The sequence below is a fragment of the Salmo trutta genome, chromosome 12 (genome assembly GCF_901001165.1).
Source record: "Salmo trutta chromosome 12, fSalTru1.1, whole genome shotgun sequence".
Lineage (NCBI taxonomy): Eukaryota > Metazoa > Chordata > Actinopteri > Salmoniformes > Salmonidae > Salmo > Salmo trutta.
Window position 1 is genome coordinate 62,157,505 of NC_042968.1, and position 16,406 is coordinate 62,173,910.

Below are 16,406 nucleotides of genomic sequence, written 5' to 3' on the forward strand. Positions count from 1 at the left end.
AAATCAAACTTTATTTTTTAAATCAAATCAAATTTCATTTAAAGTACATTAAAAGTTTGATTTGATTTAGTCCTGTTCTTTAACTTAGATTTTTGGTTCAGATGGATACGTGAATCCAACTTAACAATTACTCATTTGTAGACAAACTGGAATTAAACTAGCCAAGCAGAAGATCCATCTCCTTCAAATGTTGATATTTGGTTGGTTTGACAACCAAACACAATTCATTATCTCATTTGAAATACTGTCACGCTCGTCGTACGAACTGGAAGCATACTCACACACACACACACACACACACACACACACACACACCACCTAAAGTGTTTGGTCTGCAATTGAAGAGGTCTGGTTAAGGCACCAGTTCCTCTGTATCTCAGCACAAACTGTTAGAATTTTTGTCAACGTATTGTGACGTGAAATCTAAGTGGAAACCTTGGATTTGAAAGAATTATCAACTGCTGTTTAGAGAGTGGAATTTCAACCACAGGATTATGTCATCATCTCATCTATCACTCCAGTGTTAAATTTGCTAAATTGTAATTACTTCGCTACTATGGCCTATTTATTGCCTTACCTCCTCATGACATTTGCACACACTGTACATAGACTTTCTTTTTTTCGATTGTGTTATTTGACTGTACGCTTGTTTATTCCATGTGTAACACTGTGTTGTTGTTTGTATCGCACTGCTTTGCTTTATCTTGGCCAGGTCGCAGTTGTAAATGACAACTTGTTCTCAACTAGCTTACCTGGTTAAATAAAGGTGAAATAAAAAAACAAAAAATAAAATCATGGTAACCACATTTTAACATAGACAAACCTTGGATAAAATATGTTGAATTTATACCTTTAATGTATCACCAGATCTTCAATGCTAAATTGATCAATCTAGAGCTATTTTTTGCTCTCCCATCCAGGGTTATAACCAAGCCCAGCCCTGCTTAGCTATGATACTTGTCTCTGACAATGTGCAATCATGAGAATAAATGTTGAGAGATCTCTACTAAATATATTTACTGTTGCTATCAAAGTCATTCCAAAGGGTAGGTTTAACAGAGTAAATTAAATGTACCCATACTTTATCACTCATATATCATCAATGATGCTATTTAAGACTATATAGCATTTGCAAAGTCATCAACAGCTATTGTTTCAATTCAACCCAGGATTCACATGAAATAGACAGAACATAGGCCCAGGGCCGGTCCTTGCCATTCTGCAGCCCTAGGTGAGACCAAAAAATGCTCCCATGCAAAACTAGAATAGTCCCATTAAGAAAGATGATGTTGGAAAGACGTCTAAAAGACTAAAAAGACGTTGAGGTTCAATTTAGGTCCTGAATGAAAGGTGAAAAGGCATCTTTTCCGAACGTTGAAAATACGTACTTTGCGGACGTTGAAATCAGGTTCATTTTCAGTTCGGAATGAAAATTGAAAATATACATTTTCCGGATGTTAAAAATAGGTATTTTCCAGACGTTAAAAATATGTATTTTCCGGATGTTGAAATCACGTTTATATTTGGTTCTGAATCAAAATTGAAAATAATTATTTTTGGGGCCAAATCAAGGCTGTCCAGAACGAACAAAATCTGAACCAAAATCTGACCAAAAAACATTGTCCATGGATGTGGAAATCAAGGCTGGTCCGAACTGCACCAAAAAAAACATTAAAAAGGCACTGGCGTCAGTCCATGCTTACTGAGGTGAAATTGAATGTTATGAATGCCCATCTACAGTATGTGGTAAGCCTACCGTTTATAAAACACCAAAAAAAGACGTCCAAAAGACGACGCCTCTTGCTTACTGGGGTGTAGCCTACCATGTTAGCCCACAACGGAATTTTATGAATTCCCATCCATGTGGTAGGCCCACCATTTGTAAAACAGGCTGTTGCATTGGCTTTGTTAGTCCTGACTTATCAATTTGGCTATTGAAGCTCTGAATATCAGCTACCCAACTTTATCAGGAGTTATTGTGAGCCTATTTGCAGTGTGTTTACACAGCGGGAAATGAAAAAGTATTTTCTTTTTCGCTATTATCAGCTTGTCAAAAATGTACAGATACAAACTTGAAACCAATGATCATGACAAAGGGTGAAACTCCTGGACAACAGTTGTGATTGTTCATTCCATATTGTCCATTTTACTTTGACCTGTCCTGTTTTTAAGACATGTTGTTTATTGGGTGGCATTTTAGGTTAAGCTATGTGATGTAAAAAGTGTCTTAGGTTAGGCTATTTAATAGGAGAAACCAGCATGACGTAAAAAGTGTCCATCTCATTGCATTTTCATACATTTTATCTCCAGCCTGTAGGCTACAGAAAAGGCCACATACTCTTTCTACCATATCCTATATCTGCTACATGATTTACAGTGCATTCGGAAAGTATTCAGACCCCTTGACTTTTTCCACATTTTGTTACGTTACAGCCTTGTTCTAAAAGGGATTGGGGAAAAAATCCAGATCAATCTATACACAATACCCCATTATGACAAAGCAAAAATAAGTTTAGAAACTGAAATATAACATTTACATAAGTATTCAGACCCTTTACTCAGTACTTTGTTGAAGCACCTTTGGCAGTGATTACAGCCTTGAGTCTTCTTGGGTATGACCCTACAAGCTTGGCACACATGTATTTGAGGAGTTTCTCCCATTCTTCTCTGCAGATCCTCTCAAGCTCTGTCAGGTTGGATGGGGAGCGTCTCTGCACAGCTATTTTCAGGTCTCTCCAGAGATGTTCGATCGGGTTCAAGTCCGGAAGCCACTCCTGTATTGGCTTGGCTGTGTGCTTAGGGTCATTATCCTGTAGGAAGGTGAACCTTCATCCCAGTCTGAGGTCCTTAGTGCTCTGGAGCAGGTTTTCATCAAAGAGCTCTCTGGCCACTCTACCATAAAGGCCTGATTGGTGGAGTGCTACAGAGAGGGTTGTCCTTCTGGAAGGTTCTCCCATCTCCACAGAGGAACTATGGAGATCTGTCAGAGTGACCATTGGGTTCTTGGTCACCTCCCTGACCAAGGCCCTTCTACCCCGATTGCTCAGTTTGGCCGGGCGGCCAGCTCTAGGAAGTCTTGGTGGTTCCAAACTTCTTCCATTTAAGAATGATGGAGGCCACTGTGTTCTTGGGGACCTTCAATGCTAGAGAAATGTTTTGGTACCTTTCCCCAGATCTGTGATACAACAAAGTGGGCACTGCTTATCACAAGACAGCATCAACGCTCACGTAAAAAGCCCTTATGCCCCTGGTTGAGAGAAATTGTCATTGTTTTGGGGCAGAATTATGTGAGGTTTTATGTGTTGTTGTTGGTGTTGCCTAATGAGCGGGACAGCCATCTGTTTCAAGGTCTGGTTGGTTAAAAATGTATGATATTTAGTGTCTTTAATTTAATAACTTTAATTCCAGTTTGTCTACAAATTAATAATTATGTTGGATTCCCATCTCCATCTCAACCCAAAATCTATGTTAGAGAACAGGACTGACTACATTTAGCAGACATTCTTATTCAGAGCAACTTACAGGAGTAATTTTGATTAAGTGCCTTGCTCAAAGGTACATTGATAGATATTTCATCTAGTCGGCTCTAGGATTTGAACCAGCAACCTTTCAGTTACTGGTCCAACGCTCTTAACCGCTAGGCTACCTGCCGCCCTACGACTCAATCAAATCAAACTTTATTTTTTAAATCAAATCAAATTTCATTTAAAGTACATTAAAAGTTTGATTTGATTTAGTCCTGTTCTTTAACTTAGATTTTTGGTTCAGATGGATACGTGAATCCAACTTAACAATTACTCATTTGTAGACAAACTGGAATTAAACTAGCCAAGCAGAAGATCCATCTCCTTCAAATGTTGATATTTGGTTGGTTTGACAACCAAACACAATTCATTATCTCATTTGAAATACTGTCACGCTCGTCGTACGAACTGGAAGCATACTCGGACCAATGTGCAGCGTGATCTGGGTTCTACATATTTTATTTAAGTGAAACGCACAAAACAAGAAAGAATAGACTATACGTGATGCTCAAGCAGTGCTCATAGGCAACTACACAGAAACAAGATCCCACAAAGACAGGTGGGAAAAATAACTACTTAAATATGATCCCCAATTAGAGACAACGATTACCAGCTGCCTCTAATTGGGAATCATACAAAACCCCAAAATAGAAAAAGAAACTAGAACACAACATAGACATAGATATACTAGATCACACCCTAGTCATGCCCTGACCTACTACACCATAGAGAAACAATGGCTCTCTATGGTCAGGGCGTGACAAATACAATAAATAGCCTATTAACTTGTCGACATGTTAATAAATGATATGTTGGATTCCCGTCTCCAACTCAACCAAATATACAAGTACAAATATGGGATTAAGCCAGTGGCTCAGATGGAACTATCCATGCAGTAGATACATCTACTTTAAATGTTGGTATTTGGTTGAGTTGTCAACCAAACACAATTCTATATTACTTTCGTAATGAAGCAAATAGCCTAAAGTTAAGGCTCTCTTACAAACGTAAAATGAGTAACACATCCATGGCCAACTCCAATGGCGACAGTTAGTCTTACTGGGGTCCAACATTACAGATGAAAAACTTTACAACTTTACAATAGAGTGTGTGTGCATCTATCAGTTATACATACATGTCAGTACATACACACAACAAGTAGGTCACAAGGTGGAAAGGTGTTGCACCGTGAGGTGTTGCTTTATTTGTATTTTTGAACCAGGTTTGCTGTTTACTTACGCTATACAAGATGGAAGGGAGTGCCATGCACTCATGGCTCTGTATAATACTGTACATTTCCTTGAATTTGTTCTGGACCTGGAGACTGTGAAAATACCCCTGGTGGCATGTCTGGTGGGGTAAGTGTGTGTGTCAGAGCTGTGTGTAAGTTGAATATGCAAACAATTTGGAATTTCCAACACATTAATATTTCTTATAAAAACAAGAAGTGACGGAGTAGGTCTTTCCTCAACTCTTAGCCAAGAGAGATTGGCATGCGTAGTATTAATATTAGCCCTCTGATTACAATGAAGAGCAAGACGTTCAGCTCTGTTCTGGGCCAGCTGCAGCTTTCTTTGCAGCACTTGTGTGTGGTGTCAAAAAAGCACAGAATCTATTTTTTACAGACAGACCTCTCCCCATCTTTACAACCATTGAATCTATATGTGTTGAACATGACAGTTTACAATCTAAGGTAACACCAAGTAATTTAGTCTCCACAACTTGTTCAACATCCACACCATTCATTACCAGATTCAGCTGAGGTCAAGAACTTGATTTATCTCATCGTGATTATTGTCCAGAAAAATGTCGCCGGAGTGGATGTCTGCTGTTTAACCAATTGTGCTATTTTGTGTGTTTTTTCGCATTGTTTGTAACTCATTTTGTACATAATATTGATGCTACCGTCTCTTATGACCGAAAAGAGCTTCTGGACAGCGATTACTCACCTGGAACTGGACGAATATTTTTTCTTTAATGAGTCTGACGCGAAGGATTTAATGTTGCTCCCGGACAAGGCCCAAATCTCCGTCATTCGCATGAAGAAAATAAGGAAATACAGGGGGCGCAGATCAGGGTGCCTTGTGAGAATTAGTCGGTGAGTGGGTAACAAACCTCTACAATCCATTCTATTGGCCAACGTGCAATCACTGGAGAATAAACTGAATGAGCTCCATTCGAGACTATCCTTCCAACGGGACATTAAAAACTGTAATATTTTATGTCTCACAGTGTCGTGGCTGAACGACGACACGGATAACAAACAGTTGGCTGGGTTTTCCGTGCATCGGCAGGACAGAACAGCTACGTCCGGTAAAACAAGAGGTGGGAGTGTGTGTCTATTTGTCAATAACATATGATGCATGATGTCTAATATTAAGGTAGTCTTGAGGTATTGCTTGCCTGAGGTAGAGTACCATATGATAAGCTGTTGACCACACTATCAACCAGGAGTGTTTTCATCTATATTCTTTGTAGCCGTCTATTTACCACCGCAAACCGCTGCTGGCACTAAGAACGCACTCAACGAGCTGTGTAAGGCCATAAGCTAAAAAGAAAATGCTCATCCAGAAGCGGTGCTCCTAGTGGCCGGGGACCATAATGCAGGCAAACTTAAATCTATTTTACCTAATTTCTACCAGCATTTCACATGTGGAACCAGAGGGAAAAAAACATAGACCACTTTTACTCCACACACAGAGATGCGTACAAAGCTCTTCCTCACTCTCCATTTGGCAAATCTGACCATAATTCTATCCTCCTGATTCCTACTTTCAAGCAAAAATCTAATGCAGGAAGTAGCTGACTCGCTCAATACGGAAGTGGTCAGATGACACGGATGCTATGCTATAGGACTGTTTTGCTAGCACAGACTGGAATATGTTCCAGGATTCATCCGATGGCATTGAGGAGTATACCACCTCAGTCACCGGCTTCATCAATAAGTGCATCGATGACGTTGTCCCCACAGTGACCGTACATACATATCCCAACCAGAAGCCATGGATTACAGGCAACATCCGCACTGAGCTAAAGGCTAAAGAGGTTGCTTTCAAGGAGTGGGACACTAATCCGGACGTTTATATGAAATCCCGCTATGCCCTCAGACAAAGCATCAAACGGGCAAAGCGTCAATACAGGACTAGGATTAATTCCTACTACACTGGCTCTGACGCTCGTCGGATGTGGCAGGGCTTACAAACTATTACGGACTACAAAGGGAAACTCAGCTGAGAGCTGCCCAGTGAAGCGAGCCTACCAGACGGGCATAATGCCTTTTATGCTCACTTCGAGGCAAGCGACACTGAAGCATGCATGAGAGCACCAGCTGTTCCGGAAGACTCTGTGGGTCAAGCTCTCCATAGCCGATGTGAGCAAGACCTTTAAGCAAGTCAACATTCACAAGGCTGTGGGGCCAGACGGATTACCAGGAGGTGTACTCAGAGCATGCACGGACTAACTGGAAAGTGTCTTCACTGATATTTTCAACCTCTCCCTGACCGAGTCTGTAATACCTACATGTTTCAAGCAGACACCATAGTCCCTGTGCCCAAGAAAAGGAAGGTAACCTGCCTAAATGACTATCGCCTCATTGCACAAACGCCTGTAGCCAGGAAGTGCTTTGAAAGTCTGGTCATGGCTTACATCAACCCCATCATCCCGGAAACCCTAGACCCCCTCCATTTGTATACCGTCCCAACAGATACATAGATGATACAATCTCAATCGCACTCCATACTGCCCTTTCCCACCTGGACAAAAGGAACACCTATGTGAGAATGCTGTTCATTGACTACAGCTCAGCATTCAACACCATAGTGTTCACGAAGCTCATCACTAAGCTAAGGACCATGGGACTAAACACCTCCCTCTGCAATAGGATCCTGGACTTCCTGACGGGCCGCCCCCAGTTGTAAAAGGTAGGCAACAACACATCTGCCACGCTGATCCTCAACACGGGGGCACCTCAGGGGTGCGTGCTTAGTCTCCTCCTATACTCCCTGTTCACTCACGACTGCGTGGCCAAGCACGACTCCAACACCATCATTAAGTTTGCTGACGAGACAACGGTGGTAGGCCTGATCACAGACAATGATGAGACAGTCTATAGGGAGGAGGTCAGAGACTTGGCAGTGTGGTGCCAGGTCGAAAAGGTTCCTTAATAGCTTCTACCCCCAAGCCATAAGACTGCTGAACAATTAATCAAATGGCCACTTGGACTATTTGCATTGACACCCCCTTTTGTTTTTACACTGCTGCTACCTGCTGTTTATTATCGATGTTTGGTCACTTTAACCCTACCTACATGTACAAATTACCTCAACTAACCTGTACCCCCGCACACTGACTCGGTACCGGTCCCCCCTGTATATATAGCCTCATTACTGCTATTTTATTGTGTTCTTTTTTGAAAAATTATTATTATATGTTTTGGCACACCTGTATTTGGGGAGTTTCGCACATTCTTCTCTGCATTTCCTCTCAAGCCCTGTCAGGTTGGGTGAGTGAGTGTGTTGCTGCAGAAATAAATAGGGCTGTGCTCAAAAATAAAATAAAAGTATAGAAGTGTTTTTCATTCTGAGCACCTGCCCCCTGAATTTCAAACAAATATTACCCAATTATCCTCTTTGAAATGACTTGGTGATGAATTGGTGTGCGCAGTGGGTGGTTTCTCTGTTTCTTTAGAGTGAGTCACCGTTACCTCAGATAGGATGATGAGGAAGATGACATGTTAACTGCATCTGGGTTTATGTGGCCTTGGAATTCATAGTTCTGTAGACACTAACAACATACACACTGCTCCCTAGTGCGGAAGGAAAGGAAACACCTCTTACTCAGGTATACAAATAGCTGGTGGGTATGGAACACCATTTGGGTCTTTACATGTTAAAAAAAAGATTATTGTCAAATAACACTATTTCACGCGTTAAATAAGCTTTTAATTTGACACGTCAAATAACCCAATTCTATTAGAATGTTGTGTGTGCTGAATTTGCACGTGTAAGCCAAGCGCCGCCACTATCAGTAGCACTGTCAAAGCTGTACAAAAAAGTCTGCAAACAGGAACACACTGGCCACGAACGATGTGTTTTCAATACCGTGATGGTAATAAGGCATTATTTGTTTGACCGCAACTTCTGTGGTAGCTAGCTTTAGCTAGCCCCAATACATCCAGCCTGAAAACAATGGCCAGTAGAAACTGCAGTCACTTGACACGCAAAGACCAAAACGGCGTCCCATAGGTGGCATGATAACTCAGCATGCTCGAACGCAATGAGAATACAGTTGTAAATGGCATCCAATGTCCTCACTGCCCCTGTTTCTACTAGGGCTGGGAATTGCCAGGTACCTTAAGATATGATATTATCACGATACTTAGGCCGATACGATATGTATTGCGATTCTCACGATTATCACGATTCTACATGTATTTTGATTCGATACTGTGATTTAATTGTGATTCGATATTCCAAACATATTGCTCACCATTGAGTGCATTTGGAAAGTATTCAGACCCCTTGACTTTTCCCACATTTTGTTACGTTACATGCTTATTCTAAAATTGATGAAATACATTTTTTATCATAAATCTACACACAATACGCCATAATGACAAAGCGAAAACAGGTTTTCAGATTTATTCAACTTAAAAAACAGAAATACCTTATTCAGACCCTTTACAACGAGACTCGAAATTGAGCTCAGGTGCATCCTGTTCCCATTGATCATCCTTGAGATGTTTCTACATCTTGATTGGAGTTCACCTTTGGTAAATTCTATTGATTGGACATGATTTGGAAAGGCACATAACTGTCTATATAAGGTGTCAGAGCAAAAACCAAGCCATGAGGTCGAAGGAATTGTCTGTAGAGCTCCGAGATAGGATTGTGTCGAGGCACAGATCTGGAGGTCCCCAAGAACACAGTGGCCTCCATCATTCTTAAATGGAAGAAGTTTGGAACCACCAAGACTCTTCCTAGAGCTGGCCGCCTGGCCAAACTGAGCAATCGGGGGAAAAGGGCCTTGATCAGGGAGGTGACCAAGAACCCTATGGTCACTCTGACAGAGCTCCAGAGTTCCTCTGTGGAGATGGGAGAACCTTCCAGAAGGACATCCATCTCTGTAGCACTCCACCAATCAGGCGTTTATGGTAGAGTGGCCACTCCTCAGTGAAAGGCACATGATAGCCTGCTTGGAGTTTGCCAAAAGGCACCCAAAAACCTCTCAGATCATGAGAAACAAGATTCTCTGTTCTGATGAAACCAAGATTGAACTCTTTGGCCTGAATGCCAAGTGTCAAATCTGGAAGAAACCTGGCACCATCCCTAAGGTGAAGCGTGGTGGTGCCAGCAACATGCTGAGGGGATGTTTTTCAGCGGCAGGGACTGGGAGACTAGTCAGGATCGAGGGAAAGATGAACAGAGCAAAGTACAGAGATCCTTGATGAAAACCTGCTCCAGAGCGCTCAGGACCTCAAACTGGGGCAATGGTTCACCTTCCAACAGGACAACGACCCTAACCACACAGCCAAAACAACACAGAAGATGCCTTGGGACAAGCCTCTGAACGTCCTTGAGTGGCCCAGACAGAGCCCGGACTTGATCGAACCTGATCGAACATCTCTAGAGAGACCTGAAAATAGCTGTGCAGCAACGCTCTGCAGAGAAGAATGGGAGGAACTCCCCAAATACAGGTGTGCCAAGCTTGTTTTTGCTTTGTCATTATGGGTATTGTGTGTAATTTGATGAGGGAAAATATCTATTTAATCCTTTTGGAATAAGGCTGTAGTGTAACAAAATGTAGAAAAAAGTCAAGGGTTCTGAATACATTCCGAATGCACTGTATGTCTGCTGCAGAGGGAGAAGAGAGAGCCATGAGAAAACGAGTTCTGATCAGTCATGGAAATAAAAGTGCTGAAATCAAATTGGCTCCCTATTGAAAAAGAACATGGAGAACATGCTATCAAAGGACAATTCTGGAGTTTTGGTACAGGTACAGCCAACTTGCGCAAAAATAATATTGCTCTATTGTCAAAATGACACGATACAATATATCATCAAAAAAAAATTCCCAGATATATAACACACACACACACACACACACACACACACACACACACACACACACACACACACACACAACACACACACACACACACACCTTACCTAGCCACCCTGCTCCAGAGTTGGGGACACACATGTCCAGCTCGGCGCTGGGCAGGACGAACCCCACCACGAACACCTCCACTCCATCAGACATCAGCGCCATGCCCAGCACGAAGAACAGCTGCCACTGGAACCTGCCGTGGCCACACTCCTGCATGATCAGCTCATACTGCTGGGCCAGCTCCTCCTCGTCCGCCTGCCTCTCCTGCTCCAGGTCCTTACGGTCCCTCATGCTGTCTGAGACAAGTTGACCCAGAGAATCATGCCCGTCCCTAGGCTTCCCGTCAGCAGGCACCCCCTGATACTCCCCCTCATAGATCTCATCTTCATCATCGTGACCCTCCGTGGCGTCACTGGCGTAGTCTTCCCCGTCTTCGTCTTTGGCGGTAAGACCACCGGGGAAGTGGTCGTTGCCGTCGGGCTGCGTGTAGGCGTAGCGTCCGTCATCATCGTCGTCGTCCTCGTTCTGGAACTGGCTGTAGTTGCGTTGGGAGGAGTACTCGTCCGCGGCGCGGTTGACGACCTTGCTGACCTTCTTAGCGGCATGGCGTTTGGCCTCCTTGGCGATGTCCTTGGCGCCCTTCACCAGTGACGTCCTGTTGTTGTACGACTCATCCATCTTGCTGACTCTGATTCTATCTACCTGTCTTTATTTGTCCTTTATCGAAGCAGCTAGGTCAGTTGGGAGCCAATGCTCACTGACAAAAAGAACTGCCAAAAAAGCTGACCTAAGTGTGAGAGAAAATTAGAAAGTAACTTACGTTAGCTTACTTTCTTCTGATGTAAGTTACAACAGGGCAACTCAGTTGCAGCAAATCACAGTAAGTTGGGTGATGGTTCAAATGATACTAGCGTTGGCTAGGGTAGCTAGCTGCTGCTGCTGGTGTGAGGGAGAGCAGATCTCTATGGCAGTGGGATGGGAGCAGTCACACGGTTGAGAGGTGAAGACAGCTGAGTTCCAGTAGGAGAGATCACCATCCACGCTGTCTTTAGGTCTGGTCACAGCTCATCTTTCTGTGGAGAGAGATACATTTGCTTAATTTCTGGTCCAGCAGTTTTCAGGTTTAATGTCCCATCTCGGTGTCAGTCCCTAAAGTCAGGTTCTCTGCAGAGTGGACTGTTTGTGCCTGTAGATTTAGTGAGGAAGCCTTGAGGACTTCAGTGTACTAGCTAGAACTCTTCCTCAACCTTACCAGGGAATCTGTCTGTGACGTCAATGGAAGGAAATGAACGTAAAAGGCGGAAACAAGGGACAGAGAGAAGGGGCTAAATAAAAGTGGATCCATTCCATACACTCTCTGACTGGAATGGGTCTGAGACACGCATGTGATCTGTTTGGGGGTCTACGAGTTCCGGTTAGGTCTGATCCATCTAGTCCTATACTGTACATTCCATCTAGTTTCTGTGTTCCGTCTCTAGACTGGTCTAGAGTTTGTGTATTCTGTCTCAGCATGTGTGTTCCATCCTGCTTCACCATTAAATCAAAGATGTAATTACATTTTATGTGTCACATGCGCCGAATACAACGGGTGTAGACGTTACTGTGAAATGCTTGTTTTTGAGCCCGTCCCAAGGATGCCCAGATCAATGTGCAGAGGTACGAGGTATTTGAGGTAGATATGTACATGAAGGCAGGGTAAAGTTACTAGGCATCAGGATAGATAATAATAAGAGTAAAATAAAAAACAGAGTAGCAGCAGCATATGATGAGTGTTAAAGTGTGTGTGTATGATTGTGTATGTGTGTGTTTTTTTTGTAAGTGTGTCAGTGTAATGTGTCTGAGTGAGTGTGTATATAGTGTGTATAATAGTCTTGTGAGTGTGCATAGGGTAAATGCAAGATAGGGTCAATGCAGTCTTAATGAACCAGTTAATTAACTGTATAGCAGTGTTATGGCTATTTAGCAGTCTTATAGCTGTGGGGTAGAAGCTGTCTCGGAGCATGTTAGTCTGAGAACCGATGTTTCGGTACCGTTTGCTGGATGGTAGCAGAGTGAACAGTCTATGGCTTAGCAACTTTCGGGCCATTTTAATCCCTCAAACTCACATTGTAAAGTGGTGGGTAACGCATTGATATCATGGCTACCATTGAAAGCAACCTATGCACTTGAATGGCGAATGGGAGACGTGCTTTAATTACGAGTTGAGATTGAGAAATAAAATGGTAGCTATTTTTAATCGAGACTATCAAAACCGTTTTAGCACATGAATCGTGTGGCCATCAAAACATTTAACACGTGTTGCATTTAGAATTATTGGTTGCGCAATGACTGGGCTTATAAAAGCATGTTTCACTCCAGTAGCAGCTTTTTGAGGAACTGCTCTCGTGCTGTCTGACAGGTGATAGGCCATTCTGCTCCCCAAACCAGGCTCTGTATGCTGTGTGCGTGTGATAAGATACATGACCACTAATGGAAAAATACACGAGCCAATTGAATTCCTCAAAATTATGCAAATTAACCTATAGACCGATAAGCATGACCGGTCAAATGTATTTTTGTCGGCTAATGGATTAACGGTTAACTGTTAACATCCCTAGTTCTGTATGCGTTTCTGTGGGTAGAATAAACATGGTCTAGAGTTTTAGCAACCCTAATGGCGGAGGAGACGTGTTGGTAGAAGTGAGGTAGACCGGTTTTAAGTCTGCCTGCTTTAAAGTCTCCGTCCACCAGAAATGCTGCCCCTGGGTTTGCGGTTTCTTATTTGTTTATGGCCTCATACAGTTTGTTGTTTGCCAAAGTGGTGTTGGCTTGTGGAGGGATGTAGACAGCCATGGTAATTACAGATGAGAACTCTTTTGGTAGATAAAAAGGTCTGCAGCTTATTCTATATCAGGTGAGAAACCACTGAGTTCTATGATCATAGATTCAGCCAGCGAAGTTTCTGCAAGGCATTTAATGTTGCAGCTTTTCAAGTCTCTTTGATAGGAGACTCTCGAACGAAGCTCATCCATCATATTCTTGAGTGACTGGACATTTACCGATAAAACGCAGGTGAGTGCTGGTCGATTTTCACTTTGTCTCAGTCTCACCAGGACGCCAGCCCAGAGGAGAGACATTTAGAGGTAAAAGTTTTATTTTTTTAAATCAAAATGTGTTTTTAGGCGGAAATGCTTTCTGGAACATGTGAACTTTCATGTGCCTTAATAACAAACGTGCATGCCATCTGTAAATACGAATAAAATGGTGAAATTACGAGCCTAGTTGGTTTCACCACGGATAAAGAAAGGAACCTTCCCGCCAGCCATGATTGGCTGAGATAATGGATGGGCTGGACATTCCGAGAGATGAGTTCAGATTAGCCATGTAGCAGGCTTCTGTCTATAATGTAAGCTGCTCAGTATGTGTAGATAATCCTTGCTACTGCAGCTTTTTTGAAAGATATCATGGAGAACTTCAAAAGTGTTTCTAATGCTCTCAACAACATTGCTGCCCTGAATTTAGCAGGCCCTATTGACAAAGATCAGTGGGGAAAAGTTGTGATGGATTATTTTCTGGAGGACGATCGTGCCATGCTTATTCTATCTGACTGAAAATGAATCAGACGATGAGGAAATTCATGATCTAGGCAAAAACATTGTAGAGTCTTCTAATGGCAGTGATGAGGAAGACATGGCAAACAACAGTGCTGTTGTCACAGAAGAAGTTGACCATGTTTCGAAATCAGTGGAATGCCCAGTGGAAGCAGCGTTTGATTGCAAATGCAGAGGGAGTCGAAAAGAGAAGGCTGTTGTATAAAACACCTATCTCTGGATTACATCTTCCAAATAAGGGCAACCATGGCATCCATGACAGAGAGGGAGAAGCATTCATCGATATATATGGGTAAGGGTCAAAATACATTTTCAGATATTATATGTTTCCAATTTTGTCAAAGTTGTTCATTGCAAGTTAAAGGCTACTGTTAGCTAGCTAGCTAACGTTAGCTGGCTGGCTTGCTAGCTAAAGTTATGTGTATGATCTGTGTAGTAATATTATTTGTATCTCAGAAAGCCATTTGCATTGCTAGGTATAGCCTAATTTTTCCACATTTTGTTATGTTACAGCGTTACTCTAAAATGTATTAAATCGTTTTTTCCCCTCATCAATCTACACACAATACCCTATAATGACAAAGCAAAAACAGTTTTTCAAACAATTTTGCAAATTTACAAAAAAAAAAACGGAAATATCATATTTACATAAGTATTCAGACCCTTTACTCAGTACTTTGTTGAAGTACCTTTGGCATCAATTACAGCCTTGAGTCTTCTTGGGTATGATGCTACAAGCTCGGCACACCGTTATTTGGGGAGTTTCTCCCATTCTCTGCAGATCCTATCAAGCTCTGTCAGGTTGGATGGGGGGGGGCCTCACTGCAGAGCAATTTTCAGGTCTCTCCAGAGATGTTCGATCAGGTTCAAGTCCGGGCTCTTTATTTATTTTTTATTTTTTTATTTCACCACTGGCTGGGCCACTCAAGGCCATTCAGAGACTTGTCCCGAAGCCACTCCTGCATTGTCTTGGCTGTGTGCTTAGCGTCGTTGTCCTGTTGGAAGGTGAACCTTTGTGCCAGTCTGAGGTCCTGAGCGCTCTGGAGCAGGTTTTCATCAAGGAACTCTATGTACTTTGCTCCATTCATATTTCCTTTCTATCCTGACTAGTCTCCCAGTCCCTGCTGCTGAAAAACATCCCCACTGCATGATGCTGTCACCACCATGTTTCACCGTAGGGATGTTGCCAGGTTTCCTCCAGATGTAACGCTTGGCATTCAGGCCAAAGAGTTCAATCTTGGTTTCATCAGAACAGAGAATCTTATTTCTTATGGTTTTAGAGTCTTTGTGTGCCTTTTGGCAAACTCCAAGTGGGCTGTCATATGCCGTTTACTGAGGAATGGCTTCCGTCTGGCCACTTTACCATAAAGGCCTGATTGGTAGAGCGCAGCAGAGATAGTTGTCCTTCTGGAAGGTTCTCCCAGAGGAATTCTCAAGCTCTATCAGAGTGTTCTTGGTCAACTCTCTGATCAAGGCCCTTCTCCTCCGATTTCTCAGTTTGGCCGGGCAGTCAGCTCTATGAAGAGTCTTGGTGGTTCCAAACTTCTTCCATTTAAGCATAATGGAGGCCACGGTGTTCTTGGGGACCTTCAATGCTGCAGAAATGTTTTGGTACCATTCCCAGATCTGTGCATCGACACAATCTTGTCTCAGAGCTTTAAGGACAACTCCTTCAACCTCATGGCTTGGTTTTTGCTCTGACATGCACTGCCAACTGTGGGACCTTATATAGACAGGTCTGTGCCTTTCCAAATAATGTCCAATCAATTGAATTTACCATAGGCGGACTCCAATCAAGTTGTAGAAACATCTCTAGGATGATCAATAGAAACAGGATGCACCTGAGCTCAATTTTGTGTCTTATAGCAAAGGTTCTGAATACTTATGTAAATAACGTATTCAGTTTTTTTTTTTTTATAAATTGCAAAAAAAATCCCCAAAACGATTTTGCTCGGTCATTATGGGATATTTTGTGTAGATTGCTGATATTTTTATTTTTTTTAATCATTTTAGAATAAGGTTGTAACGTAACAAAATGTTGTTAAAGTCAAGGGGTCTGCATACTTTCCTGAATGCACTGTGTATATAAATGGGAAGCAGGCACGTGTCTCCACTGACCTGTGTAAAGACAGACCGACAGGGATGTGACAATTAATTTTCATTTCTCTAATGTTCTTTTGTTGTT

The 16,406-nt window shown here is 42.4% G+C and overlaps 1 protein-coding gene across 2 annotated transcripts in view; it reads right to left on the bottom strand.

The window, feature by feature from the left end:
• The window catches only part of LOC115203948 (synaptic vesicle glycoprotein 2C), an 86,999-nt gene that overhangs the window by 47,126 nt on the left and 23,467 nt on the right, over window positions 1–16,406 (bottom strand). For both annotated transcript variants that reach the window (XM_029769052.1, XM_029769051.1), the window contains exon 2: window positions 10,691–11,704. In XM_029769052.1, coding sequence (XP_029624912.1) covers window positions 10,691–11,309 — 619 coding nt within the window. In that variant the 5' untranslated portion in view covers window positions 11,310–11,704. The remainder of the gene's footprint in view (window positions 1–10,690; window positions 11,705–16,406) is intronic.